Source organism: Amblyomma maculatum, chromosome 5 (assembly GCF_055883805.1).
Source record: "Amblyomma maculatum isolate TAMU_Amacu chromosome 5, ASM5588380v1, whole genome shotgun sequence".
NCBI classification, from domain to species: Eukaryota; Metazoa; Arthropoda; class Arachnida; order Ixodida; family Ixodidae; genus Amblyomma; species Amblyomma maculatum.
The window spans coordinates 40,252,967-40,266,242 of record NC_139348.1 but is presented as its reverse complement, the minus strand read 5'-3'; the positions used below and the strand labels follow the sequence as shown (position 1 = coordinate 40,266,242).

Below are 13,276 nucleotides of genomic sequence, written 5' to 3'. Positions count from 1 at the left end.
TCACTCATAAATAAAACAATTACAAGGGTTCAACGCTAATGAACCAAATATTGAGCGAAAGCATTAGCTGAGGGTGACCGAGCATCCTTCTCCTCTTTTTTTTCTTCCTCAGCTCACATATAAAGCCCCGCTTTAACCAAGTCGTATGAACGTGCCTTAGTGGTCTATAGGGGTAACATGAATGCCAGGGCCCTAGCAGGCTGATTCTGACATAACCGTCCCATGTGAAACGAGAGACCCAAGTTGGCAGCTCCTGCCAGCCCACACCTAGTGTCACATGGGGTGTGATGTCACAGTGTCACGTGGGTAAGATGTGCCTACCGGCCGCACTACGCTTAAGGCTCGAAGCCTAGAGTAGTATTGCTCTCACATTTATTGCGAGAGCAATACAAGACACATTTCTAGTGGCAGTATTTGCTGAACTGCTCTTGAACTGTCAGATGTTATTCGACAGGGGAGCTGACCAAATGACTGGAGCTTGTGGTACTACCACCTATCTGCGAGTGCCATGTGTGCATGTAAATCTGACTTGTGTCCATGAATGAGTGTTGTGTTCTCAGTGATGCAGCTGCCTGTCTTTGACCGTAAGTGTGTGGAATGGTGTCGTTGCCCAGGTATAGCACCCGGGCATTGCTTGAAGTGACGGACAGACTGTCGAAGTCGACGACCAATGCCACAGAGGCCCACTATGCACAGGGGGGCGAACTGTTTGCGCTCCTGCACCTTGACACAGAAATCACCGAAGACACACCGGCTGGCCGACTGGTGTTGCAGAACTGCCACCTGGTTTGGCTCGCGCCGCTGGTGGCTGATTTGGGTGCTGGCGAGAGCAAGAAACCCATGGTCAGTCGTAGGCTGTGCGTGGACCCATTTTCTGGGCTGTGCAGATGCATGACTGGAGAACAGGTGCAGCACACTGCACCTGTTTTTATTATTTTATTATATCGTGAATTTTGTTAAGTCGAGGTTTCCATGTTTTAGCTGTTCAAATACAGTAACAGGTTCATGGAACACTGCTAGTAGATGGGAACTTGTAATTCTAGCAGTAATAGCACTAACAAGAGCACAGATGTTCTTTTGTATATCAGGAGCATAATGAGGATCCAGGGTATAGAATGAAAGAAGATGGCTACACAGTATGAAAAAGCACAAGGGTAGAGGGGGAGCCTTGGTTCGCAAGCCGAGCCAACGTTTCAACAAGTGGACTTGTCTTCGTCTGGGCAGCGCGATCATCGGTCCTCCTGTACCCTTGTTCAGAAGTATAACGTGCGATAGCAAATGGATGTGAAAGCATCACTTACCTCTGTGTACGTGAAGCAAAGAGCAAGAGCAGCAGCTAGTACTCAAAGCTAGTGCCAGATGTCACCAATGGTATCATCATCATAATCATCATACCACGTTTGCACACGGGGACTAGAGTCCTTTAAGTCAGCTGATCTCGGGACATTAAAGGAAGCACTGTTGTATGTTTGCATCGCCCACACTGGCGCGGCTACCTTGGGCGCAGCAGTCTTTCGCCCAGGCCTCGCGTATGCACGCATACCGTATTTACTTGCCTAATGGACCCACTCGCATAATGAACCCACCTCTCACTTTTGCCGCTGACAGCATGAAAAAGAAAGGGCAGTCGTTAGTGCATCCCGCACCAACGCAGTGCACAGTGCATTTCTTGGCAGCTGGCTAAGATGATGTGCAGCGAGAACATCACATGTGTCTCTTGATCCTAACTCTAGTGATGTGGGGGGGACTTGGCATAGTGCCAGCGCCTTTGACAGGAGTGCCTGTTGTGGCTTGCTCAGCTCTTCAGATTGCGCAAGCCTCATTTTCACTATGTTCGCTTTCTCACGAAGTGATTGGGATGAGTGCCGCCCACTGCCACAAATCATTGCAACTGATAGCAGCAAACGCCTCGTGAATGGTGCTGAAAGCCAGCATCGTGATCGTGGCTGACTGTGTGCATTCTTTTATAACTGATGGGCAGAAGGATAGACAACTTTCGCAGGAAAAAAAAATAGTGTCAACTTGTTTTATGCATCGAACCCTCCTCTCAAACTCGCGTCAATTTTTCTTTATGTGGGGTCATTATGCGATTAAATACGGTATGTCTGGTTAGCACTTTGTTGCTACGACAGGCCAGTGATGTCATGGCATGACGCGTCCTGAACGGCACTGTGGGCTTTTTATGCACACGACTGATGGGCGGCAATACGCCTCTATCATCATCATTTTGTTTTATTCTCAGATTCCAGACTGCCGGCAAAATTGGCACATAAAAGGACACATAAAAAATGAGGTCTGTGTCGGCTAAAGCTTTAGTTTTCATGTCAAGGTGGCTGCTGGTACACGCATGCGTTGTGCAAGGACTTCGTTAAATCAAAAGTGCGGCTTAAAATTACTTCGTTAAATCACGAAAAAAATACATGGCTTTCAACGGGGCAGAGATTGGGATATAAAAAAAAACTGTTACATCATGAATTTTGTCACATTGAAGTTCATTATATCGAGGTTAAGCTGTATATCTTTGGTTCACTTCTAAGGTTAGCTCTTGACAAAGTTCGAGGGAAAAAAAAGAGCACTAGTACTGACAGTGCTCTTCATGGATCACTGCCTTGTCGTGGCAGAGGGGCTTGCGAAACTCGATGAAGTCGTGAGCTCTGCTGTGTAGGGCCACTCAAGATAGACAGGTCACGGCAGAGAGTTCTGACAAAATGTGATTCACTGGAGAAAGTAATGGCAACCCACTCCAGTATTTCCTGCCAAGAAACCCCCATGGCCAGTCACAATACCAATAATGATATGGCGGCGGAAGATGAGCCCCCCAGGTTGGAAGGCGTCCCACATGTTACTGGGGATGAACAAAGGGCGATTCCTAGTAGCTCCAGGACGAATGAAGCCGCTGGGCTAAAGCCAAAAGGGCGCTCAGTTGTGGATGTGTCGGGAAGCGACCGGAAAGTCCAATGTTGCAAGGAGATATATCACATAGCAACATGGAATGTAAGATCTATGACGCAAGGTAAACTGGTTGTCGTCAAGCGAGAAATGGACAGATTGAACATTGATATCTTGGGTATCAGCGAGCTCAAGTGGACCGGAATGGGAGAATTTAACTCTGGCGACCATTATGTCTTTTATTGTGGGCACGAATCCAAGAGAAGGAATGGGGTCGCTTTCATAGTAAACAGAAGATTGGGCAAAGCAGTGCTAGGGTAGAACCTTAAAAACGACCGAATGATTTCACTTCGGATCCAGGGTCACCCTTTCAACATAACAGTTATCCAAGTCTATGCACCGACCACTACTGCTGAAGAAGCTGACGTTGAGAGATTTTATGCGGACCTACAATGCCTTTTAGACCGCACCCCATCATCAGACGTCGTTTTTCTCATCGGAGACTGGAATGCTAAGGTGGGGAGTGAAGAAATATCCGGAATTATAGGCAAGTTCGGTCTTGGCGAGCCAAATGAAGCTGGGCAGAGGCTAGTAGAGTTTTGTCAAGAAAACAACCTGACCATAGCGAATACTCATTTTCAACTGCACAAGAGGCGCCTGTACACATGAACTTCACCGAACGGTCTGTACAGAAATCAGATCGATTATATTCTTTGCCAGCAGAGATGGAGAAGCACTATACAAGCAGTAAAAACAAGGCCTGAGGCCGATTGTGGCACCGATCATCAGCTTCTTGTTGCCAAAATTAAGCTTCGATTGAGGAAAACGCAGAAAACTAGAAGGCCTTTCAGGTATGATCTGGATCAAATTCCATTAGAATATGCTGTGGAAGTGAGGAATCGATTTCAAGAATTAGATCTAGAAGACAGAGAGCCCGAAGAGATGTGGACTGATGTTCGTGATATAGTACAAGAAGTTGCTACTAAGGTAGTTCCAAAGCAAAAGAAATGCAAGAAAGCAAACTGGTTATCTGAAGAGGCTTTGCAAATAGCTGAGCAAAGGAGGATGGCAAAAGTTATGGGGGAAAGCGAAAGATACAAGGTTCTCAATGCGGATTTTCTGAAAATAGCAAGGAGAGATAAGAATGCTTTCCTGAACATACAGTGCCAAGCAGTTGAGGACAACAGCCAATTAAGGAACACAAGAGCTCTGTATAAGACAATCAAAGGTATCAAAGGAAGCTTCTGTGCTAAGCTGGGCGTGATAAAGGACAAACGAGGCAAGGACCTCACTGAAACCTCAGAGATAAAGAAGAGGTGGCAGGAATACACAGAAGAACTGTACAAGAAGGACCTGAATGTGCAAACCCAACATAAAACGGTTGTGATTACTGATCTCGAGCCGGGCATCCTGAAGAGTGAAGTTGAATGGGCCTTAGCCAGCCTTGCTAAGAACAAAGTTAGCGGAATTGATGGCATTCCAGCTGAGTTGCTTCAAAACCTCAACCATGACGCTGTTAACATTCTGCATACGTTATGTCAGAAGATTTGGACAACCCTGCAGTGGTCACAGGAATGGAGGAGGTCAGTTTACATCCCCATTCCAAAGAAAGGCAGTGCCAAATATTGTTCGAACTACCGCACGATCGCGCTTATTTCGCATGTTAGCAAGGTGATGTTGAAAATCCTCCAAGGTAGGCTGCAGCAGTATGTGGACCGGGAGCTGCCGGACGTGCAAGCTGGGTTTCACAAGGGCAGAGGAACTAGAGACCAAATTGGCAACCTTCGCTGGATCATGGAAAAAGCAAGAGTGTTCCAGAAACCCATCTACTTCTGCTTTATTGATTATGCAAAAGCGTTTGACTGTTTAGATCACAGCAGATTGTGGCAAGCTCTCCAAGAGATGGGAGTTCCAATTCACCTCATCTGTCTCCTCAGGAACCTGTATGAAGGACAAGAGGCCACAGTCAGAACTGGGCATGGTCTTACTGATTGGTTTCCGATCGAGAAAGGAGTGAGGCAAGGCTGCATACTGTCGCCCTGCCTATTTAACCTATATGCAGAGTGCATCATGAGGAAGGCCGGTCTGGACAAGTCTCCAGCTGGAGTGGAGATTGCTGGAAAATGTATCAACAACCTTAGATATGCGGATGATACCACGTTAATGGCAGAAAGTGAAGTGGAACTCAAGAGACTTCTGATGCGCGTACAAGAAGAGAGTGAGATGTTTGGGCTTAAACTGAACACTAAAAAGACAAAGATCATGGCGTCTTGCCCTATCAAGTCCTGGAGCATCAATGGACAAGAAGTGGAAGCTGTGACAGATTTTCTCTTCTTGGGCTCCAAGATTACCTCGGAAGGAGACTGCAGCCATGAAATTAGGAGACGCCTGCTTCTGGGAAAGAGATGGTTAGCCTTGACCGCCTAGTAAAGAGCAGAGACATTAGTCTGCCAACCAAGATCCGTATAACTCGTGCTATGGTCTTTCCAGTTGTAATGTATGGATGCGAGAGTTGGACTGTGAAAAAGGCTGACCGCCGAAGAATTGACACGTTTGAATTGTGGTGCTGGTGAAGACCTTGGACTGCCAGAAGATCAAATCAGTCGATATTGTCGACCATAAACCCTGACTGCTCATTGGAGGGTCAAATTCTAAAGTTAAAGCTCAGCTACTTTGGTCATCTGATGAGAAGAGAGGAGTCGCTGGAGAAATATTTGATGTTGGGAAAGGTTGAGGGTCGCCGGAGAAGGGGTAGGCAGCGAACGCGATGGTTAGATGGCATCCTCGAGGCACTGCAGAAGAAGTTATGTGATGTTAGGAAGATAGTGAGAGACCGGAAAGCGTGGCGTGACATGGTCCATAGGGTCACGAAGAGTCGGACATGACTGAACGACAAAACTGAACTGAACTGACAGTGGTCCTTGCCTGGATTTATGGGGATCTATTGCTGGCCCAAAGGAAGGGGTTTCGTAATCGAAGACACCACGTCTTCATGGAGACTTTTGCTGATCCGATATTGTGGTGGAAGATGTGTTGCAACGACCTTGTTTGGAGGTGCTTTTTGAGTGTGAAATGCTAGTGCTGGCTTGTCTGTGTGCCCCTTTGCTGGAAGCACTGTGGTGTCATGGTGACACAGTAATGAATTTGTTAAGAATCAGTGACTTTTCACTTTTGTGTTTTGTTTATGATCAGGAAGCATTGTGCAGGTCTGAGCAAGTTAACCGAGGTGATTTCTGTTGCATGGTCTGCCTGTTGAATGTGGTAACTCATCACGTAGCACGTAGAGAAGGATGTAAAGTGTTCATAGTGTAACTTTGCTTGAGCGATGCTTCATGAGCAGATAGTCAACATCTTTGCTTAGACTGAAGCTGTTTAGTGAAACACTGCTTCTGATGACCATATAGCTTGTACAAAATACAGCTTAGATTGAAGGTGGCCCTTTACTTTGCCATCGTGTCGTGCTTTGCAGGTGTTTGAGCTGCCCATCCAGCTGGCTAAAAAGGACTGCGTCTACATCCGGCTGACCAAAGAGTGTGTCGAAGAGTTTCAGCTGCAACCACGGAGTTCATTTGAGGCAGAGGTGGGTTGTGCTATGCTTGTCACAGATGCTTGCCTGGAAACTGATGTCACTCCTATGTTAATACAAGGACAGCAAAACCGTGCTTGTTTCAGCCGAGTTATTTCGAAATCCTGTTCTAGTCGAAGTATTTATGCAGTCCTGTAATTTCTAACATAAATTTGGCCAGAGAATTTAAAGCAGCAGCCTGCACAACCTTGGTTAATTCAATGGTCTGGGGGGCTTTGCAGGAAAGCCCAACCCAGATTCTGCTATGAACTCCTGAATCTGCGAGGCGGTGCTGCAGAGTGATGCCAATGCTTGAGCCATCAAGGCGCACTTGTCAGCCCCAGCATTCTCAGTATAAAAATCAATTCATGGTTGTATCGCTCACAGACAGCCAAAGTTTGTACCTGCAAAAGAGGCAATGAACTTTGCTGCAAAACAGTCATGGAAGCCAGTTTCCATGTAAATTTCTTTTGGTGCTTCTTCAAGGCTCGGGACATTTCTTTCATTGTTGGGGCTGCTGGCATCTCTGATCACTTATTATATATAAAAGCTGGCACTTTTTCAGAAAAATGACTGTCTGAAATCCTGGATTGACCTATGCATTATTTTTATTTCCACCTAAAAATGTTTGATTTATGCATCATTTACGCCAGAAGCCAACTGATTCCAGCCAGCGTCTAGGGGGAGATAGACTGTGAAAGGCGGAGCTGCGTCTCACTTGATCATCCATGCTCTCCCATGGGTGCAAATAAAGTGCTTTCTTTCTCTCTCTCTGCTCATCTCAGCTGGTGGTTTACTTTATCTGGAGTTGGCTTTCATTAATGCCCAGCGAGAGCTATGAGTTTTATGGTGGTAGCTTTTACATGGTAATAAATAGACTCTTTAAGAAGGAATTTGGAAGGATTAGAAAATTTGTTCTTATCACAAGTTTGTATGAACAAAAGATGTTCCTGAAAGCGATGCATAAACACTCGCAAACTGTGAAAAAAAAAATCCTTTCATGGAGTGAAAGCTCATTAGTTCGACTCCCATTAATTTGCAAGTTCAGATAATGACCTGCGCACCTGGTTCCTACAATTGTATATAGGTATAGGAGTTTGTGGGGGTAAAACTCATTTGTTCAGACAAATTTTGGTTGATTCGACCTAGCGCCACATCTCGTCAACGGAGGAAAGAAAAAAAGTTATCCAAGGGTGGCACTAGTGTAAATCGGGAAAAAAAAAGGAAGAGAAGTTACAGCATAGGTCATCTGTAAGGTCATCTTCATCAGCACTGTGCGGGAGGGCAGGGGAAGTGGAGTCGGCTGCAGCTGAAGACTTTGTCACTCTATTGCATTTGCGCAGTCATGTCACCACAGTTCCGTTAACCCTGTCCTGCCTTAAGCAAGTCTCTGTTCCACTTGTGTCGTCGCTGCCCATTTTTTGTTGCTGTAGTTGATGTAGGTTAACCCAAGGTTGTTGCACACTTCACCAGCGTATTTATTGGACTGGTTCTGAGCACATAGTGCATTGGGTCTGTAGTTACTTTCATTCTGCTATGGTGACACCAGCAGACCTAGCCACGTAATTGGAAATATCGAAGTTGCTCAAGGAAGGTGTTTCACACCATCACGTGATGGACAATTTCTGTGTGAAGAGGGCTACCTTGGCCATGTATGTCAAGAAGGAACAGAGAGTCATGGGGGTATTTTGATAGCGAAACCAGCTCGTAATTGAAAGAAACCATGCTATGATAAGGAAGGCACATGAAAGTGAGGCCTTCCTCCCTGTGGCTAGGTTACTCATGCAATCCCAGGCTGTAAGGTTTGCCACAGGAATGAACATTGAAGGGCTTAACACTTCGGCGCCATGAATAAAACGAGTGATTCCGAAGGGTCTTGAAAAACAAAATTTGGTAAATGAAGTGTCCATGTGGTCTTGCTGTAACATGTACTGAAATGTTGCTGTCTAGGTGCTCTTTCACATACATCAAGGATGACATATGCCTTAGGAGTTATTGAAACAGAATTTAACAAGGATGTATTGCAGTCAGCTTATGTTGTTTAATTATATTGATGTAACTTTATATTCGTTTGCAAAAGCTTTCAAGCTCTCAAGCAGTCGTGATCAGTGGATGTTCTACTGACTGTACTGGCACAATTTTGTGGCAAAGATCAGAGCTTGCTTTTCTTTTTCTGACAAGTCAGCACTTTTCTTGGGTTTAATTTTCACCATTCCTTTCCTTGCTTTGCACACTTTCTGCAGTGCTTTATGTGGTGGTTTTGGATTGCCTTTGAATTGCACTTGAAAGACCGTGTAATGCTCCCACCGAGGCTGGATGACCCTGATTTTAATTTTTTCACAACCTTCAGGAGGCACTCTGGTTGGCAGTCGGGAGGTGTAAAGCATTAATCTGGCTAATGCTGTTTTTCCATGCAGGTCCAGTTCCTGTTAGACCGGCTGCCACTGTGCGAGATGCACTATGCGGTTGACAAGTTGCCCATGGCGAGTCTCGTGTTTCCCGACTTTAGCATCACTCCTCCTCAGTGTCCACCGTAAGTAAGATTATGGGGAGCATTGCCTCCTGTTAGCTTGTTCTTCAGTGTCACTCTGTCATTGGAGTCCAGAGAGCCACCTGCATAGTTTGGCAGGTCGCAAAGTGGAGAGGGGAAATTGCCCACACCACTTTGTGGGGAAGAGGAAAGAGTTGTATGTAACGGGTTACTTGGGTGTCCACCTTGGCTATGGGAGGTGGTTGGTTGAAACCCACTGTCTGACAAGGATGCGGACTAGCATTATTGGGCCTGGCCCCTTGCTTTCCCGATTGGTGTGTGGTTGAAAGAGGCTTCACAAACCGTGCTGCACCCCTTTGGGTGGAAACTCAGTTCACACGGGTGTTCAACTTTGTATGCCCTAAGCAAGGTTCCAGCTCAGCTGGTCTCATTATTTCCAATAGGCAATATGTGACTGCTGTTAAAAAAGGAAATAGTGCACTTCGTTTACTTATGTCTGCACCTGGACATCAATGTTTCGTGCACTTGTGTTTTATGCTGCACTGGTGCTGCCCCATTTTTGGCTTTATGCTTGCACTTTCAGTTCATGATTCCAGCAATCCATGCGACACTTGGCGGTAAAACCATGCAACGCGCTAAAGAGGTCTAGTAGCAGACGCCCCTTGCTCGCGCTATGGAAACCCGCTAGCAAAGTGCTCGTAGCGCCGCGAAAAAGGAAAAGACCGAACGGCAAACCGATTCTGCAGCCGTTCCGCAGCGTATGTCAGCACAGTGGCACATCGTTTCATGTATTTCCTTCGTGCTCCAGCGATAGGCTCCAGAGATTCGATGCATTTCCAATCTCTGCAGAACGCATTGAAAGTGCCGTCAACAATTTATATAGTCTTGTCAGTTTTTGTTGTACGATTTCTTTCCTGGTATCAGCTGCCTTCTACTAACCTTCCTAAGGCACGGAACAACTAGTGAACAACAATATGTACTACGCAGATCGACTTCTCGCATCGCTTACAAAATTCGATTGGCACACATATAAACAACTCCTAGTTTGTGACAGCTTGGTCAGAGCACTTTTTAAGCTCGTTCTGCTAAGAATGTCATCATCAAATGCGCATAAGGGAGCAGGCTACGACTATCGGCTGAATTTTTCGCCGCGTCAAGCAGCCGTCTCGATATCTGCAGGCCACGCAGTGTGTACACTGCGCTTGATTGTCTACCGTGCAAGTTACGAGAACTGGGTTTGTTACGTGATCATGCTCGCCTATGTGGCTGCTCATTTTTCGTGTTGCAGCTTATCATCCTTGAATGGGATTCCAGAATCGGTACAGTTTTGTCGGCGACAGGTCTGTGACGACCGTGGTGAACGGATCAAGCCAGCACATTTTTTTTTTTTTTTTTTTAGATATCCTCAAATAAAGCTGTTATACGCCGGCGACAAAGCTCGCTTGCGGTGCGCTTATTTGGTCAAGTGCTTGCATGCGTATCACACCTCGCCAATTATCAGAGCAGGCAGCAGTGGTCAAAAGTCCTGAAGACAAAGGATTTTCGTCTCAGCCGCAAAATGAACCCGTCACGCCATTATTAAAGGTCATAAGGCATTTAAAATGCTGCGAAATGATTTATTACCACAGCCAGGAACTGTCTGATAGCATTTCACGGCAATTTATTTACTAATGGCAGCCTGATGGCTTCATTTTGTGGCTGAGACAAAAATCGTTTGGCTTCAGGACTTCTGATTGCGACTGTACATAACTCGTCAGATCCAAAATTAACTTAATTAAATCAAACAATTAAGGGGTCCTTCAATTAACTAATAATTATACTGAAGTCAACAGCTTATATATGCTAGTGCTCAAAATGAAACTTAGATGAGCTCGTCTTTTGAACTCAAGTTCTTGATGGCCCTACACATGTGCCTTTCATTCATCTTGCCCCAATCAAGTTTAGTTCTAGGATATTTCATTCATGTGATAATTGCTGAAGTAAAAGTGGACTAAACATTGCACAGTAAGATAAGGATATCAGTAAAACAAATGAATGATTTTACAGATATATCCAAACATCACCTTGTCCAACTGGATAATTAAGTGGGCGAGTTGGTGATACATCATCCAAAAAAAAAACAGTGCGAACAAACTGGGACGAAAGGAAGAAACCACAGGAACAAGCGCTGCTTCCTGTGGTTTCTTCCTTTCGTCCCCGTTTGTTCGCACTGGTTTTTGGATGATCACCTTGTCAACTGCAGCAATAACCCCTGTGAATAAGGGAAAGTGAATGCAGATTGGATGTACTGAACTGATGCACACAACCTTCCTTGCATATACGTAAAGTGTGCTTTCTTGGACACCTGGCAATTAATCGCAAGGAATAATTTGTGGCTGCTCTAAAGGCTAAGACTCATAAAATAGCTGTCAAGTAGTGTAGCTTGATAGGACGAGGCCCATCAGCTGTACTTGAAAGCCAGTGCACTAATCAGTTTTTCGTGTTTGATGACACACTTTTAAAGGTGATGGCTTTCTGCACAGCAACTAATATCTAAATAATTCTGCAGCTTCTTGAGAATGTTTTTCTACATCTGCAATGCATGAGAGTACAGTCGAACCCGGTTATATCGAACCCGGATATATCGAATTTTGGTTATATCGAACTCACGGAATATCCCCTTGAAAATCCCATGTAAAAGTATAGGAAAGCCGCGTCATATATCGAACTTAATTTCACCGGCCGTTCGATATATCGAACTCCGCACCACACACAGGAAAGTGTGCCTTCCCCAAAGACGATCGCATCACCCTTGGCCGTTTGCCACGTGACGTTTTCAAGCCATGCGCGGAAGGAATGAGAAGGAACAGTTCGGCGACGGCTGGTCTGGGCAGCGCCGTGCGCATTCCCCAAAGGCGCACGCATCTGCAGTTATCGTTTCCCGCGCGCCAACATATGACATTTGCAAGCCATGTGCGTGGGTGTGTCCATTCTTTTGCGGAGCTATCTCTCTCCTTCAGCACGCGCTACACATGTGCCAAGCCAGCTAAGCCCGTTTTCAGACAGACGTCAGTCGCTTTCTCCAGCATGTGTTGCGAGCACTCTGCGCCTCTGCGCACGGCGGCTGACGTGTCTATGGCGCCTGCGGACGTTAAGAAACGGTAGCTCTCTTTTTTTTTTTTTTTTTTTTTTCTTTTGAGAGTCATCCTTTCTTATCGTTTTGTTTGGACGTTAGGCGGAGGCAGTTTTCTTTTTCTTTTTTTTTTTGCGGGAGTCGTTTATCTTGCATGTATGAATCTGCGAAAGCATGCGGTCAGCTGCTGCGATCATGACGCCTGCCCTAAGCACAGGGTAGCCTGTGCAATAAAGCCATCACGGGCACTCTGCCAAGTTCGCTCCCCGCCACCACAGGAGCTATCAAAAGATAACGCGCCCGGACGTTATCGCTGCGCAGCATCTTGGCACGCTGCCAAGAAATGAGCTGTGGATGAGACCACCCAAACGGAGTGATGCGCGCCATCGACATGCGAGCGAAAACGCTCGCATTTCTGCCGCGGTGACACAAACCTTTTTTTGAGCTGACGCGGTGGCTCGAGCAGCGAGAGGGATGCAGTTCCAACAAGTTTGAAATTTTTTGATGTGAGCGAGCTGGCCTTTACGCTTTTTTTTTTTTTTCAAATTCTCGGGTGCAAAAGTGGAGTGTGGGTTCATTATGCGAGTGGGTTGATTACGCGACAAATACCGTATCGTTTTTTCGCATCGTAAGTACCGTCACAAGCCGATTTCTGTATATCGAATTATCGATATATCGAACTATTTCGCGATCCCCTTCAAGTTCGATATATCCGGGTTCGACTGTATTGCAATGTGCACAAGCACTCACTACATTACTGGGGTAGAATAAGGGGAAGATGTACATGCAGAATCAAAGAAAACCAAATAATGGTTGCAATGAGCATTCAATTCAATCTTTATTCTACATTTTTACAGAAAAATGCAGGGAGTGGGGACAAAAAGATGCTTTGAGGCAAGCTTGACTCAGTTTGCAGTCGACTCGGCCTCAGTTCGCAAGCAAACATTTCAACAGCATTTGAACAGCAACGTTTCAAGCAACATTTCAGAGGATGTGTCTTCACCTGGACTGAAGAAAATTCTTGTTGAAATGTTTGCTTCCGAACTGAGGCTTTCCCTCAACCCTTGCTGTTATTTTTTATTTTTTTTTTATACTAGATGACCAAGACTTCCATTTGCCACTTTTCCAATGCTCTATTTTCTAACTACTAAATATAAGGTTATGAAGGAGCACTGAAATGGGGTACGCCTCAGTTTGCAGGTCGAGCCAACGTTTTGAC

At 45.6% G+C, this 13,276-nt stretch overlaps 1 protein-coding gene across 5 annotated transcripts in view; it reads left to right on the top strand.

Annotated features, from left to right (window-relative positions):
* Nucleotides 1-13,276, top strand: part of LOC146188114 (ATP-dependent RNA helicase with zinc finger domain-like) — a 153,915-nt gene that overhangs the window by 96,118 nt on the left and 44,521 nt on the right. For all 5 annotated transcript variants that reach the window (XR_014707483.1, XM_084603637.1, XM_084603635.1 and 2 more), the window contains 3 exons: nucleotides 615-843; nucleotides 6,359-6,469; nucleotides 8,872-8,987. Coding sequence is in view for 4 of the 5 variants with exons in the window: in XM_084603637.1 (XP_084459763.1) it covers nucleotides 615-843; nucleotides 6,359-6,469; nucleotides 8,872-8,987 (456 nt within the window). In the remaining variant the exon portion in view is untranslated. The remainder of the gene's footprint in view (nucleotides 1-614; nucleotides 844-6,358; nucleotides 6,470-8,871; nucleotides 8,988-13,276) is intronic.